The sequence below is a fragment of the Pseudopodoces humilis genome, chromosome 14 (genome assembly GCF_049639895.1).
Source record: "Pseudopodoces humilis isolate 2021_Gansu_Grassland_sample_001 chromosome 14, ASM4963989v1, whole genome shotgun sequence".
NCBI classification, from domain to species: Eukaryota; Metazoa; Chordata; class Aves; order Passeriformes; family Paridae; genus Pseudopodoces; species Pseudopodoces humilis.
This window is the reverse complement of record NC_142213.1, coordinates 4,653,737-4,676,568: the sequence shown is the minus strand read 5'-3', so window position 1 is coordinate 4,676,568 and position 22,832 is coordinate 4,653,737. Positions and strand designations below refer to the sequence as shown.

Genomic DNA, 22,832 nt, shown 5'->3' with positions numbered 1-22,832 from the left:
AGAAACAGACGTGAAATCATTCTTAGCAGCTCATTGATCAAATCATCCCAGATCTTTTCTCCTGTTAATGAACACTTTATTCTAGAGACTGGAACTTTGAAGCATCAGGTTTTTTTCCAGCTAGACACCTGAACTCATGGTCAAGGCTCATTCTGCAACTTCATGGGTCACTAACCACTTGTCTTACCTCCAGAAGTTTTCTTATAAAACAGATGATTTTTCATATCATAGTTGGTTTCATTTGGGTGATAACCATACCCCAGGTAAAATATTAATGGGATGTCATGTTCAGATTCCAGGTGGATCACTACAGATGTGTTTTCTGAGGTAACATTGACTTGAAAAGTGCTATAATTGCCCAGATTCAACAGAACCTTATCTTCCTGAGTTGCTGAAAGCCTTGGTAACATGATCTGTTTTTAAACAGAAGGACATAGGTTTAAATACAGAAAAGCATTTTCTTCTTAGCATGCAGCCACATGCTAGATTATCTTTTTCATAACATCAGGAAAGCATGGCCAGCAAAAACATCACTTTCAAAGTAATTTTCCTGATAATGTCAACTAACCTCTGAAAAGTTAATTTGAAATCTGTGTAGACTCATCACAAAACCTATGACCCTTAGTGCATTTCTGAACTGAGAACTGTGATTATGATTGAGACATTGGCTGCATGAAGTGCATGTATGAATGATTTAGATGTCAGTTTATACATGGGCTAGGAAGCAAAAGAGTAGTACAGATGATGAAATCAGACTTCACATTGTGGTTTGGGATGACTGTAATCTGGAATCTATTTCCATTAGCATTCTTACATTCATTTAAAGGAAGAATAAAATGTTATTTGTTATTTCATTCACCACATCACATAAATCCCTCTGTTACAACTACAGACAGCATCAGCCCATTATCTAATGTAATGACCACTACCAGCATTTGCATCCACCTCACAAATGATAACACAAATGATTCTGTTAATGGAGAAAGGAAAAAAATAGGAAAAGAGTGTGAGTGGTAGGAAATAGTGGATTTACCTCAATGTTCTCTTTGAGATTGCTGACTGGTATGATCAAACCATCCAGACCAGTTAGACTTAGACCTCCCACTGTTCCACTGATGTCAAAACTGCTGTCACTGGAGAAAAAGGGATTCATGGCAAAGCTCACCATCTGTTAGAAGAATTAACAATCAGACAACTGAGCTATTGTCAGTATTTCATTTTATTCACACTCTGAATTGCTGAATAGTGAAAGCTTGAGCTCAGACCTAAATAGAAGTAGACTTCCAAGAAGTCTGCATCCAGATTTAAATAAAACTCTACCTTATTTCTAAAGTGAGTCTATAAACCTTAGAAGTGATTTTCATTCTGAAATGTGTACAACAATCTTTATTGTTTTCATACACTGACACCTTTTTGGCAGAGTTGGAAGAGGTGCAATGAAAAAATTGTTTGCAGGTACTTTATGGGTCTCCTGAGAGGGTCAAATCAACTAGAGAGATCTTCAGAAAATTTATTATGAAAATATGGCACTTATATGCAATCTATTGTTCTGAGGGAAAAAACACCACATCCTAATTCAGATGGGGGACGTGCTACCATAAGCCTATTTGTCTCTTGCAGGATCTGAGTGCCCCACACTCAGGTGTTTCTCGCTGGGATGAAAGAAGGCTGCTGTAGATTTGTTTGAATGTGATATGGACTCTGAGGTGTTGTATCCTCCTCAGAGCATAAGATATAAACAAACAGCAAATAGATTTGTAGGTATTGATTCATTCCATTGCCTGCTCCTGCCATGTACGTGTGAATCAAAGTGTATGGAAGGGGCTGATGGGATGGGGAATTTAAGAATTCAGTTGTCCTTAACTTGCTGAACCAAACTCATGCAATTAAGATAAAAGAAGGCTTCTTTGACTAATAATTTCAAATTATTTTATTGGCATGACAGGAAGAATGACATGGACTCCTGTGTTCATGATGACAGGATAAATGAGTCTAAAACCATTATATCAGGAATATAAGCTGGATATCAGATAGAGTTAGATAAAAGCTGTTTACTTGCCCTTATATCCACTGTTTCACCATCAACTCCTGGAATGTTGAGAGAGGAAGCAGGCGGGAGAGTAAAACTGGCAGAGCTGGAATTGGAGATGGTAATGGATGTGCCATCCATGTTTTCTGTTTGTAATCTGTCCAGTTAGGGTTGGGCATAATAAGCAAAGCAGAATAAAAGAGAAAAAACAAATAAAGGAACAAAAGTCACCAGAAAAAACCCAAACATTGATAGCATGGACTTCATATCTAGAGAGAAATCTTTCCCTCCTCATGAGTATAACTCAGTTGCAAAACTATTTCTACGTATTCCAGTAAATACTTCATAAATGAATCTGTCCCTGATGCAGTACTCCATGTAACATTACCATAGAATCATCAAAAAAAGGGATGGAATTGGCATATCTGGAGAGGAAGTTTTACCAAGGTGTACTTATCTGAAAGTTGGTTTTTGTGTGAACATGGTCTTGATTTGAATGCACAGTTTGATGTGGATGAAAAACAGGCTCTCAGGGAACAATTCAGGGATGATTATAGGGAATGGAGAATGCTCGTCAGGCTCCTCAGGATTATATTTGCTTCTGCCAAGCTGATTACAGTTCCATATAACATGTCATTATCGGGAACTTAGAAAAGGAAAGAAACCCTTAGCTTGCATGACATGAGTTTTCTACATAATTTCAAAGTGACTACTGCCTCATTCAGGAAATCGTAGTAAATTCTCTGCTGGTTAAAGAACACATAGCATGTGAATTTCTGGGGTGATGTTCCTGGAGTCCAAGCTGCTCTTACTATCAGTCACTAATAACAGCCTTGTTGCACTATTGAAATTGTCGTTATGCTACAATATTTAGTTAATTCTGAACATTCTGTTTAAGCACAATGGAATTAACATTTGTGGCTCTCAGAAGCTTCAGTGGAGGACACTGTAGCTGTTACCTGTGCATGTACATTGTGGCAGAGGGAGAGGTGAGGACTGTTGGCTCATCACCCAGTGGCTTCCCAAACAAAAGGGCACTCTGGAGGTTTTCAACTGTGCTCAGGAGCTGGTGTGACACTGAACTCTGGAAAAGGATTGGCAGAGGAAACTTACAACAAAGGTACTCAGGATCATGAAGCTGCACCTTATTTGTCATTGCTACCATTTAATTTTGGTGTCTTACTAAACTGACAAACTTGGTGATGAGCTTCCTAATCTTAGAGCAAGTTATTCTATTGCAATTCAGTTTCTGTAATTCTCATTGAAACATTGTAGATGGCAAATAAATGCCTTACAGATTTTACTTTTATATTGTAGTATTTGTAACTTCTACACATTGAAATTACAAGCATGACATCAATCAATATATTCATGTACTTTTGTGTATTAATGCCCTTAGCTGCACATGTTAGTGTTTGGTTACTTGGAAAAGCAAGACCTAATTACATATAAATTGTGTATTATTAATGGGTTATTGTTGGGGAACTCATCCAGTTCATACTCTTTTCTCTCAGGTTAGATTTATTTCATCCTTACTCCCTTGCAGTGACAAAATTAAAATATGTTCAGCCCAGGAAACTCACAGAGTTAGCTGTGACAATTCACATATAGATAGGAAAGGGTAGGACAAAATAAATGTTACATCTTTCTGAACAGATAATCAGAGCTTTCTGCAAAAGTGTAAGCAGCAACCAGAGCTGGTTCAAGCTGTGAAGTAGTGATGGCAGTCATGAATATTTAATACCTGTGGCTTCCTTGAATTATGGGGCAAAAGCAGGGGATAGAAGCAAATCTGAAAAAAATCACAATGTTCTTGTCATTGATTAGAGGTCAGAGCTGATGCTGTGTTTTCCAATGTAGCAAATCTTAAGAGGTCTCTATCATCTTCATTATTCAATCTAACATATCTAACTGGGGAGAAATTTCCTCCAATATTCAAATCCATCATGTTGTCACAATGAACTCGTTCTGGTGCCAATTCAAAAATACAAGAGGCACCAGAGATTTTTAAAAACCTCCCAAAGCAAATATTCACACATAGTACGGTACAAACTGGACCAAATCTAAATTACCTGTTCTGCCTCTGGCACTGAAGCGTTCCCAGCTCTGATTTCTACAGAAGCTTTAAGAACATTGCTCACTGCATTAAACAGATAGTTGGCTGCTTCCTTTAACTCCTGACCATCTCTGCTGTGCTCTGTGTTCACAGCGAGCAAGGAGGCACTGACATGTTTCAGAGTGTTGCTGGCTTCCACCTGCATGAGAAACACAGGGAGCAGTTTATATGTGCTGGCACTGCAAATGACAGAAGTGACACTTGTGTCATTTACTGAATATTGCAACGTCAGTAATCTCTTGGGACTATTAGTGGGTAATGCCGTTTTTACTATAATTATCTGTGCTAGGGTAATAGTTCAAATGCTAATAAAGATGAAATACTATTTGTTTACCAAAATGGAATACAGGCATGAAAATGCTTCTACAGGTGTAACCCATAAAAAGATGAATAACATCTGAAGGAAGCTTCTCTGTCAAACTCTGGTCAAGGACAGCTTTTAGATTTACAGTAAAGTAGTAAATTAGGTTATATGTTTCGATCTTAGGGCCAAAGTGCTAAGTGCCAAAGGAGAATGAGTTTTACAATTTTTATTTTGTGCCTGGATACAGCTTTGTGACTGAGAAAGCACTGGCCAGATTTTAGCCCAGGAGAGTGAAGGAACCAAGCAAATTCACTGCAGGCTTGGACACATCCAGCCCCACAGCCTGTGAATGCTGCTCAGCCTTTCTGTAGGGTGAGGGCTGGACCTGAGCTGTGTTCTTGTCTTGCCAAAGTTAACCACATCCTGCTGAAATGCTCCCAAGCCATTGTCTAGCTCCAGCTCTATAATACATCAGAAATCAGGACAGCTGTTTTTATTTGGGAAACTTCCCCCAGTGACAATTTGTTCTGTCCTGCCATAGGCTCACCCCATAAGCATAAATAGCACCATCTACTAACAATGTCTTGTTGCCAGACAAGATTCAAGAGATACTTTTGCGAGACCAACCTACACATTTGTGCCCAGTTCCTCTGGGTGCTGACATGTCCCTTGACCATTGCTTATGTGCATTTTGTGCAGTGCCAGGATCAGGGATGAATGAATGTGGGCAATTCTAGAAAAACCCTCATGGGACAGTTCTTCAGGGTTCTAAAATTGCTTTACAAGAGAAAACATGCACCCTGACATGTTTCTGACTAAAAGTTAAGGATTCTGTCTCAAAAAAGTATGATAAATGTAATGGTCATAGCCTGGATTGTAGAGATTGCTGAGACAATACCAGAAAAGTCAAAAATGCTGCTGGTAAAGATACACATGCTGGTACAGTTGGAAAAATGGGTAAGAACAGATAATTATAAGGCTCTGAAACTTCCAAGGTCAGTGGGATAATTAGAGTCTCTACTATTAGTGTGAGGACATACAGGATGGATTGCTTCTTACCTGTGCTGAGACAGACAGCTCTTCACTCCTGTAAGTGATTTCTTTCAATACCTCTGACATCTTCAGAGCAGTCTGCATTGATGTTATGTTAACAACAGAGAGAGTTGTCAGCATCAGCCCTCGGAGCTTGGGATGAAAAGGGATAATTAGGCAAAGGAACAAGATGCTAATTAGGACTGTGAAAGTAGTGCTGTGTATTGACAGCCAGGATTTCCTGTAAGTTATGCAGTAGAGTAAGGCTCCACAACAAGAATCATTTGAGCTGATATTAGCTCTACTGACAAGATGCCACTTGCCCTAGTAATTATATAATCATGAGTTTTATGTTACCTCCCAGCAAAGAGAATTCATACACTTAACATCCATTAAGAGCAAGGAGAGTTACTTGTGAGAATTTGTACTAATGTATGTGAATTACTGTGTAAATGCCACTTCCAGAGAAAGCAGAGCCATGTGTGATTGATGTTATTCAAATAATGAATCTTAATTGAAGGATACATTCTCCAGATCTCTTCATCTGAGGCACTCAAAGCACTGTACAAATATCAGCTTATGACTGAAACATCAACTGGTGACTAAAATGGACAAAAGAAAATTACCTGCCATCTAGTGCTTTTGGGGGAAATTAGGATATTTATCTCCTTGGAGCTGCCATGTTATTGATTTTTAAATTGCTTTGGAAAATCAGGTTTAGATTAACTAGTTTAAATTAATGAAATAACAATTGAGAATTAACTGTTTTGCTGATGAATGATAAAACAAATAATTTATGTAGACAAGTAATGCAAACTAGCTGAAACCAGTGCCAAACACTGAGACAGATGCTAGAAACTTGAAACCTTAATTGATTTCAAGTGGTGATATGTGAGATTTTTATTACTTAGGAGCTGTAAAAGAATATGAAGAGTCCATTATATGACATTGTACTAGGAGAAAGCAAGAGCTTTGCTGACCTCTTTTCGTGTATTTGTCTGTAAAGACATGTTAAAACTTTCCTCCTGGATCTGCTGATTAAGTACAGATGTTACTGACTTGTACAGCTGGAAAAGACTCATGCTGTTGTTCCCATCTTTTAGGATGGTGTTTGCCTTCTCAGATATCACAGCCTGCAGGGTCAGGTTCCCATCCATCATATCTGCAGGTCCAACCTGATGAAGGAATCAGATGTGATCTCAACATTGCCAAGGCTGTTAAAATTTTCTTTGAGCAGCTTCCATGATCATTTAATGACAGCCTAGATAGAGTGAGACATAAAACTTCATGTTCCTCATTTTAGATGTTTTATTTTTAAGGGCCTGATAAGGGTCTCCTTACTGTGGCACTGGGGAAGAAGCAGGAGTCTTTTGGGGCCTACACAGTGTAATTCCATACTCAGTAAATAGGTTTATGCTGCTCAATCAACGTCCTAACAATTCTTGTAGACTTCTGTTCTAGAAAAAAGGGCAGTGGAAGGTCTTTTGACCTTGAGCACACAGAGTCTCTGTTAGATAGAAAAATGGTGATTATGGCACATTCAGAAGGAAGTTATATATCTAAAACAGGAAGAAGCTCCAAAAGTCAATTATGGGTTAGTTATCAACTTGAGAGTTCTTGAAACTTTAATTCTATCATGTACCTTCACTGAAGCATTTGTTTGAACTCTGTCACCGAAGTTGTTGCTAACAATGATTGTCACATGTAAAATAAAATTATTTTCCTCTTCTCCAAGTGGAAGATAAACTGGGAAGAGTTCAGGATCCGGGCTACAATCCAGGAGAGAATCTGAAATGGGAAAGAAGGGGTCAGACACCACAGAGACACCTCCTGCTCTCTGAGAACAGGGGACTCAGGGCATGGTTCGTCATGAGCAGTCTCCCTGCAGAGCAGGGCAGGCTGTGCCTTTGCTCTTGTTAGGAGAAGCCAAACACTTCTCCTGGGGACTTACGGGGTGTCTCATAGAAGCAATATGTGAGCTGCCTGCTAGGACTGGAGCGGCCCGAGCGCTCCGAGCCGGGAGCGCTGCAGGAGACTCTGAAGGCGGTGAGCACGGAGCCGTGCCCGGGACTCACGGCACAGGCGGGGCGGTCGGGCGGGGGCACGGTGCTCACCAGGAACGAGCCCTCGCCGTAGCCTCGCTGGGTCCTGCCTGGCACAGGAGAGAGCGGAGCATCAGCCAGGGCCGTGCCCCAGCGCTCTGCATCGCGAGGCTGTCTGCTCCGCTACGAGGGCCTAATGAGGAGTGAAATCCTGCTACTGAATAGACCATAAGAGCAAAAGAACTATTTCAAATATGCTAATGTTTGCGTTATAAAGCAAAGTTCTATTATTTGATCAAGCATTTAGCGTAACTTCGTTTCAGGTGAGCCTTAACAAAATTATTAACAGCTTGGAGTAAGGTAACTGAATTTCTCTTGCAGTGCAACACCCAAGAACAAACTTATCAATACTTTAAAGAACTCACATATAAAGTAACACCTTTCAATTTGTGGATTAATTTACCTTCATATTTATCAGCGAGGCTATGCATGTGTGACAATAACATGATGTCATGTCAGCAGAAACTGCCTTAAAGGAGTCTGTAAAATGCTAAAAATCCTGTTAGCCCCTACCTCTTACTTTAATCTGAAAAGCTTCTCCCTGTGTCTGCAAGAAGGAGCTGGGCATTCTCAATACAGATGTGTTGCTTTGAAGCAAATTCAAAGAGTTCTGCTGGAAACCAGTCAGGCCACAGGCTAGAGGGAGGGTTGTAGACTGGAAAATCAGACAGAAAAGAACACATGGCAGTAGAGGCTCTTTGCTGTTCTTTCTGTTGTGATTTATCAGGAGCAGGGTGGCAGTTTGGTGCATTTCATTATAACCCCTCCCAACCCAGGCACCCCCTTTTCTTGGTCATCACTAGTATTTTTCTAAGTATCCACTTGACAAAATATCCCTCTGAGGCCATACAGCCTTGTGGATATTTATTTTTGTGTGTGCAGTATTTCTGACAAATCTGGTGCTCTCACCTTGTTTATGAATGTGTTATCTAAATACCAGTTATAAGGTATGGTATGGGAGTCCTCCTGTCCAGAGACACTCAAAACAACTTCATCACTAACATTCACTGGATTGCAGTTTGCCTCACACCTGTAAAGAAGTAAGATGAGAGTTACACATGGTATGAGATGTCTGGGAGAAATTTCATATTTACCTTATGGCATTTATTCCTGTTGTTTCAATGAGGTTGACACATTGAAATGTCCAACACTGGGAGGATGCAGTGCGGTCAAAAACCCCAAAGTGATTCTTGGAAGAATGCATTTCAGTTCATAAAGGGATTGTGTTCAGAAACATTGACTGAAAAATGCAGCAAGGCTTATTGGTCAGTAATTTTTATAATGGTAAGGTGTAAATGGATTTAGAACAATAAGTTTTCTGTACTGTGAGGGTGTTGAGATCCTGGCATGGGTTGCCCAGAGAAGCTATGGATGCTCCATCCCTGGAAGTTTTAAGGCTGGGCTGGATGGAGCTCTGAGTAACTTGATCTAGTGGTATCCCTGCCGATGACTGAGGGTTGGAACAAGATGATCTTTAAGGTCCCTTCCAACCCAAACCATTCTGTGATTCTTTGATTCTATGATTCTGTGATTCTTAAAGTACAATACCACTTTATTATCATTATTATTGGAAACCGTGGACTTGCACTATGCTTGTGCAGTAATAATTTTAATCTGTGAACACCAGGGTTTAAAAACAAACCTGATTTCCAGTTGCAGTTCTTGTTTTGCAGTCACATAGAGACATTGCTCGTCCTGCCTCTCTTCACTGCCGTGGCTTCGGACAGTAATCCTGACCGTCACTGCTGATTTCGGAGGAGGAAGGCAGGAAGGTGGGATTTGCACCTCACTTTGGTTGATTCGGATTATCTGTTGCTTCACACATTCATTCCAGGCAGGCCAACAAGCTCCTGCAGAAACATTTCCTTTATGGTTAGAACAGCATGTTATAAGGACTTTCCTGCCATAAGTTTAAGAAAGCTTTATAGACAAATTTCTTGAACACAGTTTAAAGAGTTCGTAATCTGGATTCAGAGTACAGGCTTTTCCAGAGTCATGTATGAGGTCAGGGATAATTATGGGGTTAGAAACAGATGGCTTGAATCCCAATCCTGTTTTCAGTCAGAAATGTTTTTGCATCATGTTTAATGGTAATTATTGCTGTTTTATTGAGACACATGTACTTTGCAAATGCTTAACTGTGTAAGTCACTTGGGACTAGTCCTTGGCTATGAGAGTGAAACTTAGGACAGGTAAATCTTGAAAAACTGAGAAACTGAAACCTTTGGGAGAAGACAAAATGGAGTACTATGCCATATTATATACCTTAATTACTTTGGTGCCAAAACTAGGGTTGGGTAGAAGGACATTCTTCATGTACAGTGAGTGGCAAACTTAAAAACCAGGAAATGAAGCATCCTTAAGTCAGATTTTTCAACACTGGATCAGACAACTCACATAACAGTGAGTTTGTTACTCATCAAGTACAAGATGGTAAAAAAAGTTTGGGAAATGCACATACCACAGGTCCAGAGAAAACTGGAATTATTGTTGTTGTCTGGCCAGCCAAGTGTAACAGTTGTGAGAGGATCCACATGGCGACTTGGTTTAATATATATTCTGTGATCCTAAATAAGAAGTAAATGTATCAGTTAGAACACAAACATGTATAAACACACATATATGTTGCTTCTTTATAATGAAAATGGTCTGAAAGTTGAGACCCCAAATCACTGGATGCAGATCTGTAGTTTAAGTGATCTTCCCCTTATCAGAGATAGTGTGGAAGTAGAAGCTATGGGAATAGAAGCAGATGGCACAGAAAAATTGTGTGGTAAAATTTTCCCAAATACAGAATTGGTTTTGGAGTGCAGCTCCCATTTTCAAAACTAGGTACTTAGGAAATTAATTCCTATTAAACCTTCACATGTGGACAAAGACTTCTAACCCTCGAGCAGCCATTTGTCTTCTGGTGCATGCCTTTTTTTTCTGAATTTGACACATTGCAGCTATAAACAAAGAGAAGAAGGGGTGGCTGAGCTTGTCTTTCTGTGTACAGAACTGTGATACACTTGGGTTTGGATTAGATTTATATTCCTGTGATGCAATATATTCTTACAGGCAATTTGTAAAGCATGATGGCTTCTTGTGAAGCAGTGTATCTCCCACAGCAGATGTCTGTCTGCTAGTGTTACAGTTAAAAACTAGATTTTTAAGATGATAAAATATTCTATCTGGCATTTTTATTATTTAAATTTGGACACCTGCTAGCAACTGGTGCATCATTAACTTCTTAGTTTGCCATAAATTGGAAAATGTTTAATTGCAAAATAATTTAAACACTCCAATACAGAAAATGAAAACACTTGGGAACCATATAAAATATATTAAACTCTACTTGAAGGATTACTCTTCAGAGAGAGGTTTGCATTCATCAAGTAGATGAATTAAAAATTCATCTTGTTTAGATCAATTTAAACTTCCAAAACTGAATTGTTGTGAAAAGTTAATTTTCTTTAATCTTTTTAATGAATTGTAGATGGATGCCAGTAAACACATTTGTCTCCAAGACTTGTGTTGTAGATTTTGTGTTAAACCATATGGGGAACAGAACATCTACTCCATAATTTACTATGCTACAAATACTTCTTTCCCCTGTCTTCTACGGTACTTTCACTGGTAAGAAAAATTTCTAGGCAATTTTAAAGAAAGATCCTTAAATAATACTTACATTTTTCTTTCGGATATTTGTTTTGTAGATGCCTTCTTCCTCAGCAGAATCTGTTTAATGCAAAGAAGACCAGAATATTTTAGTTCTACCTGTAAAGCTTTCAGACACCCTCAGTGAATATGACTTAAATCCACAGGATTTGACTACTGACAGTGTGAAAGATGGGGCTGTAAGAATCAGATTCCAGAGCTGTGATAAACTGCACAGTCAAATAGGTAAAATGGCAACAAGCAGCTCATCACAGACTACAAAGGAGATGATCCTAATTCTTCAAACATAATGGTATAAATCAAAATATATTCACAGAAGGTGATGGAGTTTCATGGATGTACAAAGGAAAATTGATGGAAAGCTCTGAAAAACTTTCAGTACAATTAGTGCTAAGGTTATTTTATTTCTGGTATAATCTGCTCTTGTAAATGTAAGGATGAGCCATCTAGAAGCCATTAGTGACAACAATTTATGAGACTGCTGTGATGCAAATATTTTCTGGTTTCAAAGCTATGTCCCGAGCCATAAACTGCACTCATTATTTCTAGGACAAACAGCAAATGTGCAATGTGTTTCATATACAGAGTGATGCTAATTTATGACTACATCAAAGTCAGGGAATCTGCCTTCATCAGGAAGAAGCCTCCACAAAAGTTTTCAGCACTGTTGCTGGAAGGAAAGCAATTACTACATAAAACCCATAAACACTCCATGAAATGCTCTGATTGCTAAAAGACACTTACGTGGTCAAAACCAGCAAGGTCAGATTAATGCAATTACCTTTTTTATGGGAACCGTTTGCCAACACAGTGACGAATCCAAGATCCAGACTCACATTTGAAAAGGCATTCATGGCCACCACTTTCACTTGGAAAGTACCTAGAGAAGGCAAAGGGCCAGTTAAGAGTAGCATGGGCTCAGTCCAACATGTTTGAGGTATAATATACAATTTGTAAAGAAAACCCCCTTCTTTTCTGTTAAGAGTTTTCAGGGGGGTTTCTGATGGATGTCCACTGCTGAAAGGCTTTTCCTGGAATGTTTTTCCCCTTTATCTCAACTTCCTAATAACTCAGCTGCCCCTTTCCTAGCCCTTGTCATGCTATTCTTTGTCAGCTAACTATGATATCACACAGGAAACGAGAGGTGTACAAACACTGGGGGACAAATTAATTTAGGCATCTTGAGACAGTAGCTATCTTGTTTGAATATTTCTGCCTATGGGGAAAGGATGTTCAAATGGGTACAGGGAGAACAAATAGAACTTTAATATTGAATAATTTTAAAATATGAAATGAAATCATAATTAGCTTCTAATGTTTCCACTTCGGCATGGGGTTGGAATAGCTCATTAAAGGTGGTAACTTCTTTATCTTCTGACACTGTTAATTAACTCTTAAGCACAATCTGCCTAATTCCACATTTTAAAGGCCTTGACTATGTAATAATGGAAGGATAATATTACTAAAATATTTATTCATAATTAACTCCAACAAAAGTTGTGTTGGAAACAGACATTTAGAAAAATTACGCATTTCTTTGTCTTTGACTACTGAGAACTCCTCAGATTATGCGGAGTAAAATGCAGAGCAGTCTAAACTTGAAGCATTATGAACAAACAGGAGGAAAACACTTTGCTATTCAAGAAAATGCCCTCATTTGTACTTCAATCAGATGGTGTCATGAAAAAATAAACCCTATGTCTTTCAACTATGTCAATTCCATCTCAAGAATCAGGTGAAGCCTTGCTCTGAGTGTGCATATGCAGACACATTTGTCAGCTCCATTTTTTAGCTCACTTACATAGGACTATGCTGTTCATCCTGCTCTGCAGACTGAGTTTGAGCAGTCAGAAAAGCTGCCAAATTCAGCTGTACATTACTGTCACCAGGATGCTGTGACTCTATATGTGACCTGTACTCATCTGTGATGTCCTGGAAGCACAGGAGGTGTCAGTGTGCTGTACCTTCTGACGGAGCAGGAACGCTGTACGTCTGCAGCTCCCCACGAGGGCTGTCTGTTCTGTGACAGTGGGTTTGGTTGGATCCAATCACCTCAAACATCAGCTGCTCTGGGGCACCATGGGACACAGAGACATTCACCTCCAAATCCTCCCCCAGCTCCAGAGTGTGGGAAGCTACTGCAGCCTGAATCCCAGATACTGGTTCAATTAAATGAACAGCAATACTCCTGGAGATCTCTGATGCTGTCATGTTCCTCGATGCTCGGATTTCCAGCCAGTGCATCCCTGGGCCTATCAGCTTTTGGGAAGCACTGTTGAGTGTCAGGTTATGGGGGACAAGACCTTCCTCTGCACTAGATTCAGTCAGTGTCATGTTATCTGCAAATACGCTGTAGGTTACTCCATTGCCTGCAAACACACAGATGAAAATTTCTCACAGCTTGTACAATAGGCCAACAAATTCCAGCTGCTTTGTGCAGCTTTCCAGTGTTTATACAGGAATCACAGGAACACTGCAGCAATACAATCATTTTTAATAAAGTCACTTAAGGTGACTTAATGAAAATCTATCACGTGTTTTCTGCTGGGAATGTTTTGAGAAGAGAGTTCAAACATACACTACTGAATTTTGGTTTTTTTCAGCACACAAGCTTTGAGGAACTTGAAGAGAGAAAGAAATGTACACCAGCAAATGTGTCCAGCTCAGAGTGGAATCCTCTTACTCTAATCAGAGGAGCATTTCCATGAATTTCTAACTTCAAATACAGAAATATTCTGACTGGCATAATGTGGATTTTTGTGACCAAAGTTATGCTTGTGCTGTCAGCTTTGGCAATAAGAAAAAATGGTTTATACTTATGCTTTAGGTGGTGAAATATCTCTGAGAAAGAACTCCTTCAGTGGAACTGAGGGAATTAAATTGCAGGAATACAACAATTAGAGGGAAAATATTCACTAAAAAGAAGGATTATTTTGCATAATAAAAATCCCGCTTCTATCCCATGGATGGCAATAATATTTACCCTTCTCTTTAAATCATGCAGAGAAATTATCCTCACCTCCACTGAGCTGAACTTGGATCCACAACACCTCTCCATACAGGGTACGGCAGTGGGAGCTGTTCCCTGTTTCATACTGGCTGTAGCACCCAGAAATGCTGAGCTGATCCATCTGATCTTGAACAGTCACCTGCCTCTGTGCCATCACGTGCCACTCGCTGGTGGTGCACTCCACAAAAACCGTAAACTCCCCAGCAGAGGAGTACCTGTATGTGAGGTTGCTGACCAGTCTAGAATAGAAAGAGAACAACTGCCTGCTGTGGAAGACCATCCTGGGAAATCCTTCGCCTTACCTGACAACACATCCCCAAATTTCATTCATTCAAATGTCATTCCTACCATTAAGACAAAATCTGATTATTAAATCCAGCAAAAAAAAATGTTTGATCTATTAAAGACAGGATTTTTATGCAATTAAAACAGAAGAAAAATTACAGAATTTCCTTGATATATTTTAATTGTTATCAAAAAACACTCTTTAAACATAAGGGAATAATCTTTGCTTGTAGTTTGGCAATTGCTGACATGTTTTCAGTAATTTTGAGTCTTAAGGTCTGGAATAAATACTCCTGGAAACAGGAAAAACTTGTTATAATAGAAGAAAGATTGTTGTTGGCAGCTTAATGTAAAATTTTTTATTGATTTCAGAACAGATTTTTGCAAGATCCAAGTCTCTTGTATGTATGTTCTATTATTAAGCTATCTAGTTTTTAACATCTCATTTATGAGACTTGGCACATTCAATACAGGGCAAGCAAAGAAAAGTACTTGTCTGAAATGAATGCAATGAAAAGTGTTTTTCTGAAGAGAAATGAAGGCTATTTCTTACGTTAGAGGGTAGTAAGGATCAATAGTGTAACCATCCCCAGTGCTAATGGTACAGGAAAGGTTCCCAGAGTATGGTGAGAGCAGCCAGTTCAAAGTGACCGTGGTATTTTCAAAGACAAAACATGTGTCTGTCATAAACAGCTGCAGACCTGCAAAGCGGAATGACAGAATTCAGTGCCAATGTTTGTCTACTTTTCTTACAAAATTTAATTAATTTTCAGGCATTGAGAGCCAGCCTGCTCCATACTACAGTTGGTACTACTGCTAATTTGTGTGCATTAGTGGTGTGACAGAGAGCTGATTCTTTTCCATATCTACTGGTCAAGATTCTTGTTGGAACGTAATTTCATCTAAATTTGTTTTATGTGTCTGAATTTCTGGGCTTTGTATTCTACCCAAACCCCTCAGTTAGGACAGGGAATCCACATTTTTGTGCCTATTTTTAGTGATCACCACTATTCTGGTTTCTTCCCTGAGGATGGAACAATGATAAATTTTAAGATAAATATCATTGGTCACAGTGCTACAGCAAAGAACAACACACGGTTTTGGTGTGGACAGCTCCCCCACCCCTTACCTTCCTTGCAGTGGTATTGAATAGACAAATAGCTTCCCAAAGCCGGACAAGGATTTCCAAAGAAAGTGCCATCTGCTGCCACCTGGCAGGCCTGCAGACCATGACACTGGCCTGGAAAGGGAGAATTTCAGATCAGCAAGTGGCTTTTGCCTTTACTGTCACTGCAGCTCAGATGAAAGATGACTGAGAAACAAAAAAGGCAGGAGGACCAGTATCATGTCTCTGATTTCTAGACAAATTTCCACATCACTTTGACTTTAGTGTGTTACTTACTGTGTGGCATTTCTTAGCACCAATTCATTTTATTGGAACAAAGCTGAATTGGAAAAGGTACCAAGAAAATGCTTGTGTATTTTGTTTCATTTTGGCTGGAAGCCCTAAGAATCATCCTGGGGACAGGCCACAGTCACTGTTTAGTCTCCAAGCCCTTGGCTCCAGCAGGGTGGGTGCCTGACATGTGGCAGACAGCAGCAGGCTCCTCCTGCCCTCGTATCCCCATGGGCATCAGCCTTTTCACCCCCCCTGGTTTGGAGTTAGGTTTGTCTGGATGTGCTGCCTTCCATCTCTGTCAAACCTTGTGTATCCCACTGAATTTGTTACGGATATCAGTGTGCTCACATATTTTCTTCCTACTGTGAGAACCAGGCACACCCTTGTCCTTCATTTGCTCCTCCCCTCTTCTGAATCTTTGCTTCTAACAAAATCCCTCCTTTCCATCCAGCCTCTTGTAGCAACATCCTCCCTGTCAGAAGTTCTCTGTGATTCCCTTCATTTTAGGAATAATCCACTTTCCCACTTGCTAACCCTACTGGAATACAGGATAAAATAGTCGAGGGATAAAGAATTTTGGTACACACTGTTTCTGACAAGCAATACTGTAAGACACCACCTGCCACTTCATCCTTGACACTGATCCAGCTGCAGCCTTCATCTGTTTCAAGCTGGAGAGGAGTCTCTGACACACAGTAGTGAGGGGTCTTCCGCCCGTAGAAGCTCTCTTCAACTTGAATAACTTCTCCTGATCCACACTGTACAGTGGCATTGTAATTATCACAAGCAATGCTCTGGCCAGAATCTAATAGGAGAAAAAACTCCAAATATTATCTTTTTGAATTTCTGAAAAATCCTGCTACAATTCTATGTCATGTTAATTTTGTTTTGTTAGTCTTTCTTCCCTTTTCTCCCTTTTAAGCCAAACAATTAAGAAAACAGACGGAAATTACAAAATAATTAAATATTTTTATTTTTAAAAAGTCATAATTAATAGATTTATGCTTTTACTGCCTTAGAACACTGAGGACATTTTAAATAATCAAAAATATTTTAATTATAAAAATAGCATTTTTGTGGAAAGCTCTTAGCATTTGTTTGACCTGAAATACTGGAATGTTTAAAATTACTCCTTACTTCCGAAAGAGATGTATGGATTGCATAATATTCAGGTAATTGCTTTGGAGAATAGTTTGCATATTAAGTATGGGAGCTGATCTCATTTCTGCTACAGAGACTCCTTTGTTCCTGTGTGATATTTGACTGACTTCATTCAACAGGACTGCTCAGATGGGTAAGGTCATAGCTCTAAATGCATATACCTCATTCTTTGATTAATCTGGGACAGTTAATTATCTTTCAGAATTCTTAGTATCATGTAGTAATCAGGATGCTTAATACCCTGAAGAGGAGGATGTGAATAACTGCTCTCATATGGGAGTATTGCAAAAGGATGTTTTTGTTTCAGCTGCCCCAGGTTTAAACACATTGTCCTCCCGCTGTTGTTTGGATCATTCCCCACAAGCCCCTTGATTAACAGTGCCAATGTGTGCACACTGCAATAATTGTGTGCTATTGTTATTTAAAGGCTAAAGCTAAGCCTGGCTGTAACTATAGCAACATGATCAGTTTGCAGATTAGATCTCTCTAAATAAGCTTGAAAAATAACTTGCTGGTAAATTCTAGTATGGACTATTATCTCATGCCTTTTTTGTTCTCCCTATGAAGATTTCTCACAGTATTTGCTGTCTCGCACTTTTACATGGAAAGATGCACAAAACTTGGTCTGTGTTTCTAGGTACAAACCCTGGTTTGATACAATAATAAACTGCTAACCTACAGAGCACCAAATAGTAGAATTACCTCAATCTGGTCTTGGTTTCCTGGGTAGTGGAATGATGAATGTAGTGTAGGATATTGTTGCTCTTTGAATTTAATGGGCTCTCAGTCAGATCCTATGGTAACAGATGATAGTTTCCTTACAAACAGACAGTTGTCTACCGTGGTTGGAATGGAAAAATAATTTTAGTCTGTTTTTGCAGGGAAAATAAGCTTAAGGGATTGTGCTGTCTGCCAGTTTCCTCTCCCCCAGTCATTTTTAATGTTAGTCATCTTCAGCTTAATTTGATGCATAGATATAAACCTCCAACACCCTAAAATTTGATTAAATGCAATATCTAGGGAGAAGAGAAAGAGCTACATCAATGCCTCTTCGAGGAGTAGGAATTATAAACCTATGTTTGCCTATTCTGGGACATGAAATTCAAATGGCCAGCACATACAGCTGGAGCTCTGGAGCAGCTGCAGGGGAGGGAGCTGAGGCAGTGAAAAGTATCTGCAGAGGTGGGACATGGTGGGGATATGAGAGTGAACTGGGAATGCTGAGGAGGAGGGGAGGCAGGGGATGTGGAACAGAAAATCAGGATAGGAAACAAAACTTTATTAGCTTTGCTTATTGCAGAACAACTTGCTATTTATGTCAGTAGTAGTAGACTGCTGGACAGGGCAGTAGCAGTTCTAGGGCTTGTGGAAACCTGTACTTGCATACTTGACTGGAAGCCTTTTTATATTAGTGAGCCCACAGCTAGACTGTCCTTCCAGAGCTTGTGACCCCAGTTCTAGCTGCAGTTAAAAGTACTCTTGTGCAAAGTGTGAGGAACACAAATTCCCCTCGTATCTATATGTTGAAATCATTCATTTCCAGAACTGTTTGTTCCAAGTCACAATTTGAGGGACAAAAGGTCTGTGGATTTTCTGTCTGAGCACAGGAAGTACAGGTTCCTGTTTGCTTCCTTAACCTGGGGAAAACCTTGAACTTCACCTGATGGAGGGGTCTGAGAAGAAACAAGAAAAACTTGCTCTCACTTTTGCTCACTCCAGGCTGCAAGGAGTGGTGCCTCTGGAAGCCTGCCAGTATTTTTGCTGCAGTTACAAATGGAAATTTTTTGGCACACATTAATGAGTGCTTTTACAGGGCAGCCACACATCCCACCTAGCTCAGGTGCTGTGGTGTTGTGGGAGCTTTTTCTTGCAGCCGTGTTTTAACCTAGCCAGCTTATATCCACTGAGGATGTGGACAGCTACACATTAGATTCACTCTCAGATCCGTTTCTATTTTATCAACCCTGTGCTGGAACCCTGGGCCTAAATGTCTGGTTGCTGAGCACCTACATCTCCCAGTGACCTGTGTGTTCTTCCTTCTATGGATCAGATCTTATATTAGCACACTGCAAAAGGAGCACCTGCTAGGGTTATATGGCTTTTTACTTGTTCACATTCAGTAGATTCATTATTTCTCAGCTACTTTGAAAGCAACAAGGCAGCTTATGCCCCATTGTGATCACGGCACACTCACTTCACTGTTCCAGCTGCTGTGTATCTTACCAAACTCGCAAATGAAGTAAAATTCCTGGCTGCAATTTTCAGTCACACCCCACTGATACTTGGCATTCTTCAGGATGTACCCACACGTGGATGAGAAGGGAGAGGGCTGATCCTTGTACCATTTACTGTAGCTTATGTTTGAAGTGTCCAGCCAAGTTATTGACCCTGTGAACAGAGAAATTGTGTCCTGAATGTTTGTTTTCCACAGTAAAACAATTAGAGCCTGCAGAGCAGGACTGTAGCTCTGCTCCTTACTGAAGCAGAGATGGTTCAGTCTGGGTAAGGATTTTCAATTACATTTTATATTGAACCTGATACAATCATGAAAAGAGATACTGCCACTTCCACCTGTGCTCCCAGCCTCAAGATTTCACCATTTCCCTTGCATCAGACATTGCAGCACTTCCTGGTGGGATGAATTGGCTTCCACTGGAGACTATGCAGCACATTTGTTTCACTGGGTCAGCAACCTGGTCTCATTCACCATGTGTTCACTCAACCACAAGATCCAAAGGAAAGGGTAGTAAAATGCAACAAGGAAGTGAAGCAGGCAATTAAACACCTTAATCTAAATCAGAAGATACAGCAACAAAAGACAGAGGCTTTTCAGCAGATATCTACAAAGGCACTGCATTTTTACCATGTTAAGAAAGCATTGTGAGCTGATAAAATTTTAAAGACATGATTTAAAAACCACCTACCATCAGTAGTTTCATTCAGCAAGGAGTTTGAGATCAGTCCTATCCACCATTCCTGGTCCTCAGCAATATGTTTTTGCAAGAACTCTTGAGTGTCCTCATTTTGAATAAAGACAAGGTGCCCTCCTCCTCTCTCACACCAGCTCTGGGCACTTGTGAAGGTTTGCTGGAGTCTAACAAACTCATAGCATGAATGGTTGAAAGCTTGCTGGTACTTTGAACAAGGTATTCCTTCATCAGTTGCTTCCTCCACAGCCAGGCACACAGCAAGAGAAATCAGAACTGTGACCCCCAGCCACATTCTCAGCTCAGTGCTGTGCATCACACTCATCTTGCTTTCCAGGGCACCACTCTTTTTGATGCCTTCTTCAAAAGCTTGAGATATCCTTGTCATGTCATCAGCATTTCTCCTTCTTTGCTGCTTGCCACAACAGCAGCAATAGAGCATGGAACAGAACAGAACTTCTAATATATAATTGTGATTGCGTCTGGGGGGTGCTGTGCTGATGCTAAGCCCCTGCAATGACCCTTGTGAGCTCTATTGTACAAATGTCACATCACTTGTGAGATCAGTTTGAGGAGAAGACTTTAAATTATTGCTTTCCTCATGAACAGAGAAGATAAGGTTGATATATGCTACTGTTGAACACATGGAAAAGTGAGATAAAGCTCCTACATCAAAGGCTTCATTGTGTGAACATTAAAGTTGGGAGGTCTTTACAACAGCAAAGAGATACAATAGTGAGAATAAGAAAAATGAGAAACACAAGGAGTTATGGGATGGGAAAACACACTGCTTCTCTAGATATATTTAATTGGTCTGGATCACTTTATATGTAATAATTATTGTTTGACGTACTTCTTTTATATGCTAATGTAATGTCTACAATTATTGTATGATATCCATCCTGCCCTCCTGTTTACGCATCTGCAGATTCATCTCAGCTGTTCCAAGTAAGCTTGATTTTGAACTGTTGTGTCTGCTTAGAATTCCACACACCAGGTGAAGTGCTCCCATCATCCCTTAAAAGATAAGCTGCTCAACTATTTGGAGCTATAGTATTTATATTGCTGAGAGGCAGAAGAGAAGGCCATAACTTAAACCAATGATTTAGGAAAGATGAAAATATTGCCTTAATCATCAGAACTACTTGAGAGCTCTATTTGCACATTCCAAAGGCTGCTGATGGACTTTGGGAAGCAAGCCCAGCTACATTTAGGAGCTGAAATCTCTAAATGCATTGCAACTTCCTTATCAAAGATATCCATCAGATTTACAAAGCCACCAGCTTAGTAGAAGCACAGTACAAATGAGGATTTTAGCTATTGTGATCCTCCTGTCCTTGGCATTAACTCCTTTGAACTTGATGCCATTATTATTAATTTATACCACTAACCCAAAACCGAAAGAACATGCACTTATATTTAGACATGGGTCAGTGAGCCAGTTACCATGGCACAGAGGACTCCGCGGTGTTTGCTGGATTCCTGCACTGCAGAAATGCCTCCTGCACTGCACTGCTGGGCTGAAGGCAGTGCCCATCCCTGCAGAGTGCCAGTGCAGCTCCAAAGCTTTCTGCCAAAGTCAAATGCATGCACTGCATCCAGTCAACATCCAAGACTGAACTTCAATCCCAAGACCTTTCTGGACCTCCTGTCTATGCCTGTCTTGTTCTGCTGGACAAAGCAAGACTATTATCAGGGTTTTCAAGATAAAGTTAGTCAGAAAGTGTTTAATGGGTAGGAAAATTGTGGGGAATGAGAGGAAAGAAGAAAATACAGTGTGTTGGATGTCTTCCTTCTCACCACACCTGTAAATCAAGAGTTCAGCTATGGAACCCTTGGAGCAGATCCCACATGAATTTCTGGCTGATTAATAGGGAGAACTTATGGAGCAGCTAAGATGTGAATATTTGGACTGGATTTCCCAGCTCTGGAGAAGGCCAATCCATATTCTAATTAGCTAATTGGCCCAGACACCCATCCCCTTCCTGGATGAGACTGTAACTATGATTATCAGCTGCTTCTGTTGCGGGTGTCTGCAAATTAGGAGTCCCTTTCAGGCCCCATACAAAACTTCACAAGCTTCAGCTTGGGAACACCCAATCTAAGTGTTTAATATTCAAGCTGTTGCAGCAGTCAGAGCTGAGGGCAGCTGCTCTTCCGTTAGTTGGCCACTGTATGTTTGCATGTCGCTTTCTCCTTTCTGCTTCTTCTCCCTTGCTTTCTTGGCAGTCCTGCTGACTTGCCAGGCTTCACAGCAACTGGCATCCAGCCCTCCCACTTTGTCCTTCTAGATATGAAAAACACAGCCTGTTTCTGAAAGCACAGGCTTGATGAAGGAGACTGTACTTAAATGTACTGGCTTGGTGATGCAGACATTTCCAGTAGGAGCTCACTTTTGTGATGAATGTCTTTGGTAGTGTTGTCCAGTTCTTTCTCTGCTACTGGAAATCTGACTACATGAACATACTAAAAATGCCAGGGCTGAGGGTGCCACAGGCTCTCCCCTGTGAATCTGCTCCAAAGGCATTGAAGTTACAGGAAGTCTTGTCTCTGGCTTTGACGGATTTTGAAATAGACCCTGAAAAAGAACAAATAATGTTTGGAAATGTCTACAAATAAAGCCAAGCTCTCCAAGTGAGTCTACTCTTGGCAATTTCTATAGCAATGTGCATTTTTTTCCTAATCTACGGTTGCTATAAGTTACTCTTCAGCTGCCTGCAGCAGATGGAGAGTGGAAGAAAGACAATTTCCCTTTTTGGTGGTTTGTTGACTTTTTATACTTTAGTGCAGGAAAGCATTCTGTCAGT

At 40.1% G+C, this 22,832-nt stretch overlaps 1 protein-coding gene across 1 annotated transcript in view; it reads right to left on the bottom strand.

Annotated features, from left to right (window-relative positions):
* The window catches only part of LOC102112197 (polycystin-1-like protein 2), a 35,779-nt gene extending 15,366 nt beyond the window's left edge, over window positions 1-20,413 (bottom strand). The window contains exons 1-20 of the mRNA XM_088062428.1: window positions 20,023-20,413; window positions 19,322-19,486; window positions 16,557-16,742; window positions 15,668-15,778; window positions 15,092-15,239; window positions 14,263-14,483; window positions 13,208-13,612; window positions 12,025-12,123; window positions 11,254-11,303; window positions 10,045-10,150; window positions 9,226-9,433; window positions 8,493-8,613; window positions 8,097-8,238; window positions 7,433-7,633; window positions 7,124-7,269; window positions 6,462-6,656; window positions 5,509-5,634; window positions 4,102-4,284; window positions 1,034-1,168; window positions 188-413 (exon numbers count right to left, since the gene is read on the bottom strand). Of these exons, the coding sequence (XP_087918554.1) occupies window positions 188-413; window positions 1,034-1,168; window positions 4,102-4,284; window positions 5,509-5,634; window positions 6,462-6,656; window positions 7,124-7,269; window positions 7,433-7,633; window positions 8,097-8,238; window positions 8,493-8,613; window positions 9,226-9,433; window positions 10,045-10,150; window positions 11,254-11,303; window positions 12,025-12,123; window positions 13,208-13,612; window positions 14,263-14,483; window positions 15,092-15,239; window positions 15,668-15,778; window positions 16,557-16,742; window positions 19,322-19,486; window positions 20,023-20,413 (3,565 nt within the window). The remainder of the gene's footprint in view (window positions 1-187; window positions 414-1,033; window positions 1,169-4,101; window positions 4,285-5,508; window positions 5,635-6,461; window positions 6,657-7,123; window positions 7,270-7,432; window positions 7,634-8,096; window positions 8,239-8,492; window positions 8,614-9,225; window positions 9,434-10,044; window positions 10,151-11,253; window positions 11,304-12,024; window positions 12,124-13,207; window positions 13,613-14,262; window positions 14,484-15,091; window positions 15,240-15,667; window positions 15,779-16,556; window positions 16,743-19,321; window positions 19,487-20,022) is intronic.
* Window positions 20,414-22,832: the final 2,419 nt, after the last annotated feature.